At 36.0% G+C, this 16,332-nt stretch overlaps 1 protein-coding gene and 1 pseudogene across 1 annotated transcript; both read right to left on the bottom strand.

The window, feature by feature from the left end:
* Nucleotides 1–459: 459 nt before the first annotated feature.
* Nucleotides 460–3,111, bottom strand: LOC137734440 (tropinone reductase homolog At5g06060-like; annotated as a pseudogene).
* Nucleotides 3,112–7,395: 4,284 nt separating this feature from the next.
* Nucleotides 7,396–8,710, bottom strand: LOC137733297 (probable transcriptional regulator RABBIT EARS). Its single transcript, XM_068472449.1, has one exon. It carries the CDS (start codon nucleotides 8,431–8,433, stop codon nucleotides 7,474–7,476), a length of 960 nt encoding a protein of 319 aa, XP_068328550.1. The 5' UTR covers nucleotides 8,434–8,710; the 3' UTR covers nucleotides 7,396–7,473.
* Nucleotides 8,711–16,332: the final 7,622 nt, after the last annotated feature.

Raw genomic sequence — 16,332 nt, 5'->3', positions numbered from 1 at the left:
TCTAATCACCAAACTTTTAATAATGCTTTTATTTTCCCCGACAATTGACATATTTTTAAAACTCTAGACCAATTTAATCCAATCCAATCCAATCCAATCCAATCCAATCACATTGCATTAAGCATTGGCATCATTGGTGAAAGATTACCACAAATATACCAATAAGGGTGTTGTTATTTACACTTTATCAAAATCATTCTACACTACTCATCAGTAACAAAATTACAAAAGAAAGGAGCGCCTAATGATCATTATAGAGTGTTAATAACCACTCCTCGAAATTGCAACAATTTTATTCCAATGTGCCTCAAGCGTAGTTATTTTCTACAATTCATACCGTCGACATCACTTCAAAGGATAAGGGTTCGTTGCTAACAATATGAGTGGTACAAATCCATTCATCCAAAAAATGTGCAAACATTAGGAAGCAAGCATGGTAAAAATGTGAGAGACAGAGGATCAAAATGGCCAGCTAGTAGGGCTGAAACTGTTTACAGTCATTCCTCCGTCCATAGAAATAATCTGACCGGTGATGTACGAAGCAGCCGGCAGGCAAAGGAATACTACCAGAGATGAGACTTCCTCAGGCTCTGCAATGTAGTTCGCGGCGTTCTCTCTTCCAAAAACTCCTTGTTATCCAGCAACTGAAACCAGCTAGCAACTTTGTTAAATTATACGTACCCGACAACAGATCGATAAATAGAGAACAATGGTCAAACATAAATTTGAAAACTTCAACGGAAGCCAATTTTTGATACATTCCCATTGCACGGCAGATCCAATCTTACATAAACATAAAATGCACAGAATCAACGTCAATGTTAGGGGATTGAAGTATCTCTTTCTTTGGTTACATGCAAGAAAATCGAATCCTGGATGTGTCTTAATTTGTATCTTAATCTCAACCCATTAGCCGATTCTTATTGTACAATATTTAATGAGCGTTACTATGATCACCTCATAATCTTATTTTCCCACCCACTTATTTTCACCTGCCAGAAAAAGTTTCAGAAAACCAAACACTATCTTCCCACCCACTCATATTCCTAAAATATCCCAAACAATTTTAAGTTTTAAATAAAATAAATATAAAAAATGAATGAGTTTTGGAGATTTTAGGAAAATGGAACAGCACGGAAGTCCTTGCCCAACCCAATCGAATGCAATCCCAACCAAACACCACATATGATGGCGACAACTCTTTTTCTCTTAGCCTCTAGGAAAATTACGTTCCTTTCTTTTTCTTTTCTTCTTTCTTTCTCTTTATCTCTTTCTTTCTACCCCTACCAGATCTGGATTTAAGACTCATGGTCACATTTATTCCCAAATTCCAATTCAAATAAGGGTTGAAAAGTAGGGAGAAAAGAAGAGAGAGAATTTGGGGTGTGTGGGGGTGGACAAAAGAGAAGATGGGGGACAAAAGAGTTAGAATGTGGTGAGAGATGAAGAGATAAAATGTGAAGGTTTGATTTGTTTCTCATTTTAAGTGTTTTAATTATTTTTCATTAAAAAGTGAGTGAAAAATAAGATTATGGGATGCATATCAACATTCTATCGAATATATCACAGTAAGAGATGTGTAATGTTGGATGTGTACTATACCAGAGAAAAAAAACTCAGCACGATCCAGTGAAATGGTGGGACACAAACACTAATTTAGTTTCAGTACTTGATTCCTGAGAACATGAGGTGCAAAAGGGAAAGGGAAACAAGATGACGATGCTTCAGTATGATGATAAAAGACTACCGGAAATGCAACACAACCATTGAGAGGAGGATCGATGGTGTTAAAAGTACTCATTCCTCGCAAAGTAAACGCACACGTATGAAAAGGCAAAGTGTTATTCTCCATGAGACAAAAAGAAATTCAACTTAATACCTTTGGCACATGTCTGCATGTAGCCCTCTTGTGTCCCACTAAAATTAGTAAAAGGGCAACCTCAAGCCAACAAGGCTCCTCGCTTTGCGAGAGGGGAGGAACGTTTACGCAACTTTACTCTTGTTTTGTAAAGAGGCTGTTCCCACAACTCGAAACCGTAATCTTTTGATCACAAAAGAACAACCTTTCCGTTTCCACAACTCTAAACCACTAAAATTAGTAATTATCGAATATCATTTGCAAGAAAAGCATACTGAGTGGGATATAGGTTAAAGCCCCCACGGCAGGGTCTACAAAATCATACCTTTATGCATCTTTTGATATTGTTCAAAGTCTTATATTTGAGCTGCTGATACCTCATACATTCTATCAGATAGTCTCTTGCCACTTTCCTAGGTTGAACACGACGTAAGAAGCATGTCGATTACTCTTGTATCTATATTTCCAGAATACATCTGAACATTAGCAAGTGTATATGACTCCATTTGTAAGCATGTAACTCATATAAAATTGCCTGTCCGAATACCTAATAACCCGATGAAAGAACATATTCGCAATCAATGTAATTTGCATTTAGACCCACTCCAACCCTTTGAGTAAAACTTTAATTTTAGATTCTAATCTCGCCCAAACTTGCTCAATCTCTTGGGCCAAAAATGAGTTTTGGGGCAAATTCCGGCCAGGTATTGAGCCTGGGTTAGTGGGCTGGCCTGCTGTTGGGAATAAATGCGCCCAGTCTTCGGCCAGACACAGAAGAATTATATGTGTAGGTGAAGCACCTAAAAGGCCATAGCGAGGAAAGAGAATTACATGTTCCACAAGTGAGGTTCTAATGTACCAAGGGCAGACAACATTGCTCCTGATATTTGTCTTTCGCCTACTCACAAGCCAGATGTTTCGTAAGCTGATTGATTGCAGCTGAAAAAAGAAAATTGGAGACAAAACATAAAGACTTGGCTTTCTCCTTTCGCACTCAATCGAATATAATCATCACATGGGGCAAAAGAAGACACAAAAACAGTGGAATGCCTCACCTTTACCTACTGCATAAATGTATCCGCCATCCCGGCAACAGAGGATATAAACACAATGCTTCCTTGCCCGGATGCTTTCAAGAGAGGAACAAGTTGGGAAAGATGGTAAGTAGATTCTAAGTTGGTAGCGATGAGTGATGAATATTCTTCAGAAGTGCACTCAGTGGTTGGCTTCCTGATGTTAGTCCCAACATTGTTTTACCTAAATCCCACAACAAAACCCAAAGAAACCCTTTTCAGATTCTACAAAAGGTACCTATTTAATTCGAGAATCGAAGTCACAACCGCAACCCGTTTTCTTCTCTGGGGCACTTATACAAACATCTAGAGGGAATAGGCATGATTGCTTTACACCACTACAGTAAAGCGTTATTTGTCAATGGTTAGTGTTTTTTATGAGCAATCCATTATTTCTATCTGGGGGACTAAAAACTAAGCATTTAAATGTTAAATGTCTCATACCGATTTAGAAATAATGAGTTGCTCATAAAAATACTTTGCATACCGAGTTTGATAATAATTTATTAAAACAGACTCACCGTACAACTCAAATTCTCTGGCCGTCAATGTTTATATATCTTGTATTAAAAAAATTGATTTATATATATATATTTTTTATTGTTTGTTTTCATTTTTTATGTTAGATACGGAAAGGAATATGATGATAGGCGTTAGTGTGATAGAGGTTGAAGAAATGTATATTTAATGTAATGATAATAAAATGAAAAACAACTTTGAGTTTTCAAAGAGTTTGTAGCTCAAGTTTGTCAAAAAAAAAAAAAAAAAAAAAAAAAAAGTAGCTCAAGCATTTAAAAACATACTCCATACCGAGGAAGTGCAATGTTTGAATCACCAATCTTCCAAGAATAGGTCTATTGAAAAAATAACGCAGTTTTTTGTTGAAGAATAGAGTCCCACGTCAAAAATATAAAAGATAATATACATCTTATACGTGGAAATTCCACACTTAATATCATCGAGGTATTTTTTATAAAACCTAACATCTAGCAACATGTGTTTAAATTGTGAGAACATAAGTGTTGAGTTTTATCACAAAAGAACTCGGTAATATTAAGTGTGGACCATATTTGACTTAAAATCTTATCAGAACCTTCCTCTTTAGCCCATCGCATCCCAAATTCAAACCTTTTTTATTAGACACGAAGAGGAATATGAGAAATAAATAATAAAGAAAAAAGACTATAGTGATAAGCGTTAGTGTGACAGAGGTTGAAGAAATGTACATGTGATGTGATGATGATAAAATGAAAAACAACTTTGAGTTTTCAAAGAGTTTGTAGCTCAAGTTTGTTAAAAAAAAAAGATTGTAGCTCAAGCATTTAAAAACATACTCCATACCGAGGAAGTGCAATGTTTGAATCACCAATCTTCCAAGAATAGGTCTATTGAAAAAATAACACAGCTTTTTGTTGAAGAATAGAGTCCCACGTCAAAAATATAAAAGATAATATACATCTTATACGTAAAAATTCCACACTTAATATCATCAAGGTCTTTTTGATAAAACTTAACATCTAGTAACATGTGTTTAATTTAGAAGAACATGCATGTTGAGTTTTATTACAAAAGAACTCGGTAATAAGTGTGAATCATACTTGACTTAAAATCTTACCAGAATCTTCCTCTTTTTAGCCCATAGCATCCCAAATTCAAACCTTTTTTATTTCGTGGATAGAGACTTTCACTCTCTCTCTCTCTCTAATAAAAAAAAGAAATTAAAGAAAATACGAAAATGTTACCAATTCAATGCCATAAATCTTCATTCCATCAATGATACATGTTCGTTTGGGCCACATGCATCCTATAAACTCTCAAACAAATACACAATCCTATAAGCATTTTGCCCAATTCCGGCCAATCCAAGTACGTACCATGCACCACTAGGGCTTCATATCACAGTTCAAGTTTTGGACTTTTAGGCCGAATCTAGCTTTTCCTTCAAGGACAACAGTTGGGTCAGATGTCTGTATAAATGCAAAAGCCGAAATGCTACAATGCTACTCTGCTTCGGTGTGTACGATGCACCAATATACTAGACGGCTAGATTCATTTGCATGACTAGATTTTGACAATCTTAATTTAACTGTTCAAACACTAATGCATCCATACACCAATATACTGTAAAAAATTTCAAAACAAAGCACCAAACCCAAGTAACCAACCAAAAACCACAAGCCATTTATGAAGATCACTATCCAATTTGTCATAAGCTCACTTAAAGCTGATCAGTACTGCAATATCTCCTCATTCCCTTGTAAAAATTTCCTATTCAGTGAAGGAAATAAACAGAGGAGAGAGAGAGACATCTCATATCCATGTGATTTTCTGGCTCTACAACTGCACCTCAAATTAACTCATCTCTCAATAATATTTTCAGACCTCGATAACCGGCAAAAAGTAAAACCAAACCAACCGAACTACTCGAACAGCCAGACCAGACACTGCCCCAAAATAATACCGTTAACTTTTCAAACCCTCCCTCCGTCCCTCCTTACACAGAAACAGCGCCCTCATCCAAACCAAAGTAAAACCAAAACCTCCATACCTGTTTATCCTTTTTACCCACCTCGAAATTCATGCATGCTCATGGAAATGTTCATGTGTGTGTGATGAAAGCATGCACATCAAAAAGTAAAGTCTTTCCATTTTTCACTTCCATCGCCTAAAAGTGGTAAAAATATTGTTGGGGTTACATAAATTCCCTCCAGAGAGTAGAGACCATCTGAAAGTGCATCAAAAGAGATGTTTCATCATCCTTTTACCTTATAAAGAAAACGTTGAAAAAACGCACTCATTAAAACCCTTCTGCAGGAAGAAACCATTGTATGTATATTCTAGGGTTACGGCATTACTATAACCAGATAGGAGTCTCGTCTATATAGGGTTTTGAAATTTTGACATTAATTTTGGAAACTTATTAAGAGAAGATTTTTATGGCACAAGTACACGGCCATTGTAGCGTCCCGTGTCAATGATATGATGCCACCTGTATGTTGCTTTTCGCATGACATCGTATCATTGACACCAAACGCTATAATTATAGTGTACATGTGCCATGAAAGTTGCTCTCCATTCTAAGATTTTTTTATTTTTATTTTATATATCTATAGGGCGGTTGGTGATTGGTCGTTGAGGGTTTCAACATGTAGCTAAAATGGTTCCAAAAGTAAAAACAATGGACTATTTGTTTCTCTCTGTGCCCGGATTATTTAATGGTGCTCTTAATTTGTTTGTTACATTAATCAATCGAATTTGATTCCATCGAGTTGATGGACTATTTGGACGATTAGAGAGTGATTACCATAGCATAGAATTACAGAAGAGATCAACAGATCGATATTCCATAGAAGTGCTTCTTAAAATCTTGGAATTTGATTTGTTTCATGTTAATTATATACTATAATGTATATAGTATTAATTGATCTCTGAATTACTTTCAGTACACTATGGGATATTGTAGCTGAAATGACTTTTGATGTCAGCTAGTAGTCAGTTTTTTCAACAATATTTGCAGCTTCACAGATACAGTTAAGGAGAAATTTTTCCAAGTGCCGGGAACACCATGTGTCATGGTGTTCCCTCACACATTAGGATTTGACATGTTGGATATCCTTCAATTTTATATTTCAATAAATAAATAAAACAAAATCCTAATGTGTGAGGGAACACCATGTGTCATGGTGTTCCCGGCACTTGGAAAAATTTCTCACAGTTAAGTTCCCTAGTCTCTACCTCTCTTGGCAGGAAGATAAACAACAAAGGAAATAAACATAAAAACAAGCACAAAGAAGCTTCTCTCTCTCTCTCTCTCTCTCTCTCTCTCTCATGATTCAAGTAGTCTGAGAACAGGCAGTCAACTAATGGTAACTACTGTGTACTTGTTTGAATTTTTTAAAACCTGAACTGCAACAGCAAACCTGGTAGATTTTAAAAATTTATGGGAACTTTATATATCTTTGGACCTTCATCTGTCTAGCTATCTAACAGGTGGAACCGTGGAATGGAATATATATCACACCTCTCATAAACCCTAATGCAACACTACTTATCATATCTTTCCCTGCCATATCAAGATATAAAATTCCAACTACTTCTTGTGTAGCTTTTTCAGTTTGCTCTCTGTCATTTAACTTCCAGTTTCAAGCATAACATGTTATCATCACATCAATATTAGCAATATATAGTAACTAATATACTGGAAACAAAAACCCATCGATCAGAACTGAAAAATGGATATTTGATTGACAAGACAAATAATTATGAAAATAAAGTGCAATCAATTAATCTTGAATTCAATTATGTGCACATGGAACCTCAATCTGGCATGTTCTGTTACCCTTGAATCTTTAATTAAGGGTTTTTCCAAGAAAGAGATGGAAAAAGGTGGAGGAGAAAAAACAGAAATTGAAAGTGATTAATTTCTTCTAATTTTCTCCTAAAAACTAATTAAAACATTAACTGCAACAATTAACATGATCAAGATGATTAGCTAGCCAATAATACAACTGCATGCCGATTGGCCAGGCCAACTACATACTTTCATTTCACCTTGGGAGGGTCACCAAGCCTGAGCTCAAGATCCAAATCTTCCATGGAGCTTGCCGCAAGTGCTCTAGTTACCTCTACTTCTGGTTGTAGAAAAAATGGAAATGATGAAGAAGTAGCTCTATTAGTAGTATTCCTAGGCCTCTTACAACTTATGCTTGCTTCTTCCCCACAAGAACCACCTTGTGATCTGCTTCTGCTGACAGCCGAAATATTCAAGCCCACCGACAAGTCGGTTTCCACATTAAAGTGATCGCCATGATCATAATTACCTTGAAGGGATATGGCGTCTTCCCTGATATTCTCCTTTTCCAATTGGTCATCAGGTTTTGAATTATCTGATGACCAAGATGGAGCTGCAGTAGCAGTAGTAGTAGAAGAAAAAGGAGGAGAGAGAAAAAAAGCTGGTTCTTCAGTACCTGAATTCTCCTTTTGAATAGCTAGTAAATTAGCTGCAGATGGGGGAACCCTAGAAGAAGGTGGTGAAGAGAAAGGACATGATATTGACGAGATATTATTAGGGTCAAGATTGTGACCTGAGGAGGCTATAGGCTGATGATGATGATGATGATGATGATCATGTACATCATGGATATGATGATGACGATGATGATGTGGGACATGATGATGATCATGTGTAGTGGCAGTAATATTAGGGTTAAAGCATTGTTTAAGTCTAGCTCTATCTCTCCTGTGGACATTCATGTGGCCACCCAAGGCTTGAGCTGACCTGAACTCTCTCATACAAAAACTGCATGAGTAAGATCTTGGAGGCCATATGCAACCACCAAGAGGACCATGCCCTGCTGCATCTTCAGCAAAAGCCTTCTCTTCCCATGTTGTTGATGAGCTACCACTCATGAGTGCTGATGAGTTCATTGATGGTGCTGATGATGAGTTCAAGATCTTCTCTTTCCTGCAGTTGAGCCACACCCAGCACTGAACTTGTTTCATCCACAAGAGCTAGCCCACCAAAGAGAGAGAGAGAGAGAGAGAGAGAGAGAGAGACCAGTGTTATAAGACTAAAGTAGAGGTATTTATGAGATCCTGAGTTGAATATATAATTTGAGAATAACTTAAATAGTAAATACTGATTCGTGAACCGGACTTGTAACTTAAGTGATCGATAATAATAAAATTGATAGAATTGAATACTGTGATGTGGGGCATAGAGCTTTAATAGGAGAGATCATCGTTAACCCTTGCAACCAAGTTTAGAGTTTGAATCCTCTCCTATCTCTCTCATATTGGTCTCATTTGTGAAGATGATGATGGTGGGAACTTGAGAATATATGAGTAAGAGAAAGAGGTCAGATGAAAGGGTCTTGGTACTAACTTTACGCCGTGGCTTTCCTACTTTCCTCTATTTTGGCTCTAGCAATGAAGCTACTCTTTTGGTTTTTAGCTCCTTTTCTACACAGTTCTTGTTTCTAGTATTATTTTGGGAATTTATAGAGGGCCCCCTTTACAAGCAACTGTCATGCATTTGCTTTGATCCACATGCATGAAAACACTAACAATCGTTAATTGATAATTGATATATATATATATATATATATATATATATATATATATATATATAAAAGAGGAAAAGAAATAGAAATGTGCGCAAATACTGCTCAAAATCAAATGCCTAAGTTATGTAAGCTACCTATAGCTTGCTAGGTAGCCGGACACGCACAAAATTATTCTGAATTGAGATTAAAATTTTTACGATACGGTCACACTATGACATTTCATGTTAATAATACCATGTTATATTGAAAAAATTGCATGCGACATTGTCATCATGTCATACAAATTATTCAGTTTTTTTTTAGTACAACAATATATTTTACATTAAGAGGAGGAGGGAGTTTAGCTAAGCCACACAATGGGTAACTTAATTTGGTATCGAATTCATCATCTACAAGATTCGAACCTCATACCTCTTACTTATAAGCGAAGAAAAATATTACCAGACCGTAGTACTGAGTGGCCAAAATTCTTCTGTTAAAATAAAGGTACTCAACAAACTATTTATATTTGGGGATATTATTAGGGGAAAAAATGGAAAAAGAAGAAGAGCATGATGACTCTATGGGAACCATTTTGTTTTTAGCTTAGAATAAGATGTAGGATAGGAGCCATCCATCGCCGTAAGCGGGAAGGGAGACAAATCCATGATGAGAAAGAGAGTTCCACAGACAAGACAAAGACCTGTGAAGCGAGGGTGAAATTCATATAACATATATATATATATATATATATATATATATATATATATATTATATAGCTAACTTGGTCCAATTGGTGTATTTTCTTGAATCTCTGGTTAGCTAGATGAGACATGTAAATCAATTTTTTGATCAATGGTTTCAGTGCAAATTGTCCTAATCATTTAGTCCTTTTCGTGGTAAGTAAACACCTAGGACGTTATCTAGACTATTATTTAGAAGAAGATTTCAACTATGAACAAACTGAATCTCACGTTAATTATATACATAACCATATAATTACATTCTTATTATCTTGACTTACCGTCATTGTACCATGGCACAGTGATTAACGCTCAAGCGTAAACTATGAGGTTAAATGGTAGGGGTACCGAACAACTCATTAGTAATGTATTACCTTATTGGCTAGTTAGTGGAGGATCATGATTTTCGGACCATCAGACCAAGGCGGGGAAAGCTACAAAGACTGGACCTCAGAGAAATTAGCAGAGCTTTGAAAAGGATTCAATTCCGGACCCTCTGCCTTACACGATCAGATAAAGACGGTTTTAATAACCTACATGATTTGATCGGATCATCTAAAGGTATTATCAGAACAAGTCAATCTAATAAGCATCGAAACGATAGATAAGGTCTGCCCTTATTAAGAACGACGTAATTGGTCCTCAAGAAATGTATCATGATCATATTCTGATTATAAGAGAATCATGGGTTCTCCTATTATCATGGGATTGGTGTGCATCTCAAGTAATCATTAACTTAATAGGAAATGATCTCTTTCTAGATTTCCTATTAGGATTCTCCTAACTTTTAATATGGATATCCATTCTTATAAGGACTCTCATTGAACGCCATAAATATGCCCATCTAGAGCTCAAAGAAACTGGTATCCCATGTCTCAAGGGATAATCCCACATTCATAGAGAGGAGGGAGGGGGGGGGGGTATATATCTCAAGAGAGGATCTCATACCTCACGATACCCCACAACTCATTCAGCGCATCTCTACATGGTCAGCTCATCATTACATGCTCATACATGGAACTACATGTGATTTGATGCTCCCTCTCTCACGAGGAGATATGTAGGCAATCCTTCCCATATTCAATCACTCCCTCTCCTCCCAAACCCCTTATACACAGACGTTCATGCAATTTCGACGATTATTCATAGACCAATGTCTGTGCGCGAATTTTGTTCCATTATTCATAGAGTAATGGTTGTGTGCGAATTTCGTTCCAACAGTTAGAGTTTAGTGTACTACTTCTCTTTAGAGGCGAATGTGATCAAGGTCTGGGGCACGTGCCCTAACCCCTCTCAGTTTTTTGTTTGAAAAAAATATACTTAGTTCCCAAAATATTTCTTTTTCAATCGTTTGTTTGCCGTAAAAACAGATGAGTTCAACAAAAGTTAAACATCTTCATCTCTCCAGTGCAACTCTATCACTTGATCCTCGTCCAAGACCATAAGGAGGTGAATATTTGAGTTGATTACGGTAGCTCAATAAGAAGAAGACCCATTAACCATCTCTCCTCCCATTCGTCTTATAAATTTGATCTCCCATCCCTATACATATATGAGTTAACTCTTTGTTTTATTCATAAAAACATAACTAAAAGAGCATTAAAGGGCAATAATGTGCACTAAGCGCACAATAGTATGGGTCAACCAAGTGCTTAACGAAATGACTCACAATAAAAACTAAAAGAAAATATTTGGTGTGATGTGCGCTATTGTTGGAATGCAACAAGGATGAAGTCCTGCATCCGCCTCTACTTAGTTATACCCTTATTAAGATGCATACAATAGTATACAACTCCATTACGCATGTCTTATTCTTTTTGTTTTCTTTTGTGTTTACACAACCCTAGAAGTACGTAGGTCCTCGTCTACCCCAATGTCACATGTTGGATCAAGCACCAAGGTTTATGGCACATAAATTGAATGTGGTGAAAGCATCATTTTCATAAATTTCACATGATTATGCTTGTTCATTTGAAAGACCCAATCAGTCTTGATATGGTCATATCAAATTATCTTCTTATTGTAGAGCACGTGTGCAGAATCATAATTTGTAACTTTCCTCCATATCACGCCAAGTTAACAAGTCAATATATATGACATTTTTGTTCAACATAAATAATAATTAATATATTTTTACTTCATAATGCAGAATTAGTGAGACTTTAAGTGTTTGCTTATAGTTTCGTTATCTTAGTTAATATTAAAATATCCATTAAATTAGTTTTTGGTGAACTGGGTTTCAAGAAAAGAATTTAAAATGTCAAATATACCGATTACTTATATAATTAGAAATGGTTAAGTACTACAAGTTGGGTAAGATTACTTCTTCACTTAGAACTATCAATTCTCTTCTCCCCAAGGCATTGTATAAAATTAGTTATCTTCGTAATAGCTTGATCAATTGTCAATATTTATAATCTGACAGTTAACGACTGCTTCAATAGCATATATGTATATGCAATGGAGCATATTCATGATCATAATATGGAAATCCTACGTTGACAATAGTAGTAAAAAGTACATAGCATGAATGCATGCGGACGTTTTAATAAATATTACCTTGTGGAGGCCCTCTTCGATTCTGTTTGACATTATTTCTATCTTAATAAACCACTATCGTTTCAACTCAAAAAAAATAAAATAAAATAAAATAACCTTGCTACATGTACACTTAAATCGTATGTATATCCTCCCTACAAGTAATTTTTTACACCCCATATTTTAGAGAAAATCCAAATTAAATATTTTGGTAATTAATTTCTATCAAATGTTAGGATTGATTTTTTAGTGACGAATTTTCCCTTTTAGATAAATAAAAAAACAAATTTTAAAATCTTGATTAAATGCATTATTTGATCAAATATGAATTTAAATTTTTTAAAACTTGCAATTGCTCCCTTAAAAACTTGAATTCATAAAAAACAACTTGTTAGTCATAGAGTCCTACTCTTCTAAGGTCTTCATTTTGAGAATTTGTGAGGACCAAATACATATTAGTGTCCATAGAATTATATTAGTTTATATTCAAAGGCTTAAAATATTTGACAATTTAAAATATTAATTTATATTTTCTAAGGTTTATATTAGTTTATATTAGTAACGAAGAACAAGAAATTGATTTTTCTAATGGTTCATGGATTTTAAGTTGGTTTTGATCTATTAAGTTGTCAAACATTTTAAGCTTCTAGATCAAAACTAATATAATCTTGTGGCTAATATGCATTTGGTCCTCTCAGGTCATCAAAATGACGACCTTAGGAAAGCAAGACTCGTCGGTCATAAAGCCTCCGTGATAGGTATCAAAACTTGTATATCCACATTATCTACACATTCGGTATCAAACCCATCCACATTACCTATGTATTTGGTATCAAACTCATCCACATTATCTATATATAAGACTCAAATATAATAATTGTAAACAAAAAATCAATTTGTTCCACATAAATTAGCGGGATGGCCACATGCTGGCTGACACCCGAGGGTGACGCAAGCCATTTAGTGAATGCATATGCCAAGAACATGTGAAACATGCATACAAATTTCATTGTGAACTACTCAATATAATATAAAAATATTCAGCCGTAAAATAAAAATGATAGTGATAATGCATGACATGTTCAGGGTATACATCTAATTCAGAATACAAGCGAAAGGTGTGACAGAAAGTGCTATTACAAGTGATGTCAAAAGCAGAGAAGATGGCACAATATCACTGGTAGGGGAATGCCTCGTAGTTCGGATCGTAGGCCTCATTCCTATATCCTGAGGGGGCGCAAAACAAACATGAGTAGACCAAGTTGATATATATAATACTAAAACAGTTATTCATCAACATACTAACACCTAAGGTTTATGAAAACCCAATAGTATAACATGTAATAGGTTGTCCGAAAACCCTAGCATGCCATTAAACCTTTCATATAACATATATTATATATAATGTGCTAAATAGTGGTACCATAATCGACTGAAGCCATTACATTACCCGACCTGTAGGCCAAATATATGAATATCTTCCGACTTGTAGGCCACTACATCACCCGACCTGTAGGCCAAAATAAATATCTTCCGACCCGTAGGCCACTACATCACCCGACCGAAGCCAATATAAATATCATCGCTTGTAGTAGAACAGTGACCACTAGATAAGCACAAAACATTGAATATAATATTTCCAACATAAGTACATATATCTCAAAACATCTTCATAGTATATAGTCATCCATCATATATACTACAAAGAACATGAAAATCGATAAATTATGGTATTCTAAAATATTCTCAGTAAAGCATGATATCTCATAATAAGTAAAATCTACTTTAATCATAAAACGTAACCATTAAATCATGCTTTTCATATATGCATTTCTAATAGTAAAATATGCATTTTAGAAGGGGTCCACTCACAGATACTCCATCGTTGAAGAGCCGTGCGAAATAGGAAGGATGGAAACGCCACTAATAATCACACCTAAGCACATAAAGGGTCTAATTAATAAAACTCTACCATAACGATTGAATTTCGGGAAATGGACGTCATAAACGAATTCAAGATGTCGAAAAACATAAGGGGGGACCTCGAGTACCCCCTTGTGGCAGCTCCGACCGCCACGTGCCGAGATGGGTTGCCGGAAAGTTCGCCTGAAAGGTCGACGGCCGCGAGTGTGCTTCACGCGCAAGCACCGACAGCCCTTTACTGCGCTCTTAGGTTCAGGGTTGGGGTAATCTTGGGTTTGGGCTTAAGCCTAAAGGGTTTCTGGGCTTGGGTTCCTTGGGCCGAAGGCCCAAGCTTACACAGCCCAAATGCCTGAGTTCCTTTTGGTTTTTAGGCTTAGGGAAATGGGTTGGGCTTAATTGTTTTGGGCTTGTAACCCAGCCCAAGGGATTTGATTTGGGTTGGCTTAGTGGGCCGAAGGCGCTGGGTTTTAGGTTAAAGAGGTTTGGGCCTGCTAGCCCGGCCCAAGGCTTGGGTTTGGCTTTTGACCTGATTTTGCGAGGGAGAAGGCCGGAGTTTTGGCCGAGAAATCCCCACGACTTCGTTTTGGGGTCAAATCTTAACCAAAATTCACCATTCAAAAGCCAAAAATGAAGATAAGAGAGTAAGGATTCAAGTCGTACCAAGATGGAGTAGAGTCAAGGTCGAGATTGGCTGGAAAATGGCCTGCAACTTACGGTCTTTCGCTGAAAAACTGAAAAGTGTTCCTCTCGAGGTGTTTCTACGTTCAAATGTCACCAAAGTTCTCAAAACTAACCTAATCTAAACTAGAACATAATCTAAAGGGTTCTAGGATGCTTACCTTGATCGAAGAAACTTGGAATCTCATCGGAGTCACAAGCACAGTGACTGCACAGTGTCAAGAAGGAGGGAGAGGGTGAGATCGAAGAAAAGTAAGGGAAATGAGGGAAGTCCAGATGGTGAGGTCACTATGGTTGTTGTATGTGTTAGAGAGAGAAGGAGAAAGTGAGCTAAGAGAGAGTGTACTTGGGGGGGGGGAGGGGGGGAAGAAGAAAGAAAGAAGGGGGGAAATGAGGTGGGTGTGCCACGTGGCAGACAAAGATAAGGAAAATATGCCAAAAGGGAAAGGGAAGATCCGTGTAGGGTGAGGGGATAAATGGGTAAAATAATCATTTCATAATTCCGTTAAAATGAACATACACATAATTTGGAACGAGATTTCACATGAATGACACTAAATTAGAAAAATGATGGTTGACAAAACAAAAAAAAAAAAAAATTATAAGAGCATCTCCAAAGGAGATGTCAAAAAGTCCACATCAGTAATAACGGTAATAAAAGACATCATTAGTGTTTTCCAACCGAAATGTCAATTTCTATGTGGCATGACATGGAAAGGCAGCAGAGCAAGTTGCTGTCAAATTTGACAGCAGCTTCAAATCTATTTTTAGTAATTAATAAATACTTTTTATAATTTTAATAGCTATCTTTTGTTTTAAAATACTAATCACAACTGTAAAAAGTAAATAATGTAATAAATAATAGTTTAAATTTGACATATCAGTTAGAGAACAAAATTTATAAAAATAACAATATGCCACATAAACATTCAAATTTAAATTTTGTGTTCAAAATTTGACATCTCCTTTAAAGATGGTCTAAGGAATACAATAGGCATGAAACAAAATGACAAATTGGAACTCGAGCTATTTGTTGACCTTATCATCTCACTATATGCTAAACTTTTTGACAAGCCAGTGCACGAGCCACCTGCCAACCCAAGGACCAAATGAATTAACGTATTCAGTTAAGTAATCATTGTATTAATTATGTATACATATGAGTATAAGAAGTATCTCATCACATATTAATAACAAATTAATAACAAATTAATTACCTTTTCATGTAGTTTAGGTAGTTGGTGGAATACATGTGGGAGTTCGAACTCGAGTTGGAAGTTCCAAATTCTTGCTCGCTTTTTACTAGGCTTTGGGTATACTTATATTAAGAGGTGCAATTGAACTCGATATTCATGATATTCAATCTTAAGAACTCAACGTTACAAATGTAAAAAAATATAACTTAATTATAGTACTAAGTGTCTCAATTAACACGTATATAAACCTAAGATTAGATTAGTCATCAAGTCAATTTA

Source organism: Pyrus communis, chromosome 5 (assembly GCF_963583255.1).
Source record: "Pyrus communis chromosome 5, drPyrComm1.1, whole genome shotgun sequence".
Classification (NCBI taxonomy): Eukaryota; Viridiplantae; Streptophyta; class Magnoliopsida; order Rosales; family Rosaceae; genus Pyrus; species Pyrus communis.
The sequence above is the reverse complement of the archived record's forward strand: the minus strand, read 5'-3'. Positions and strand labels throughout refer to the sequence as shown.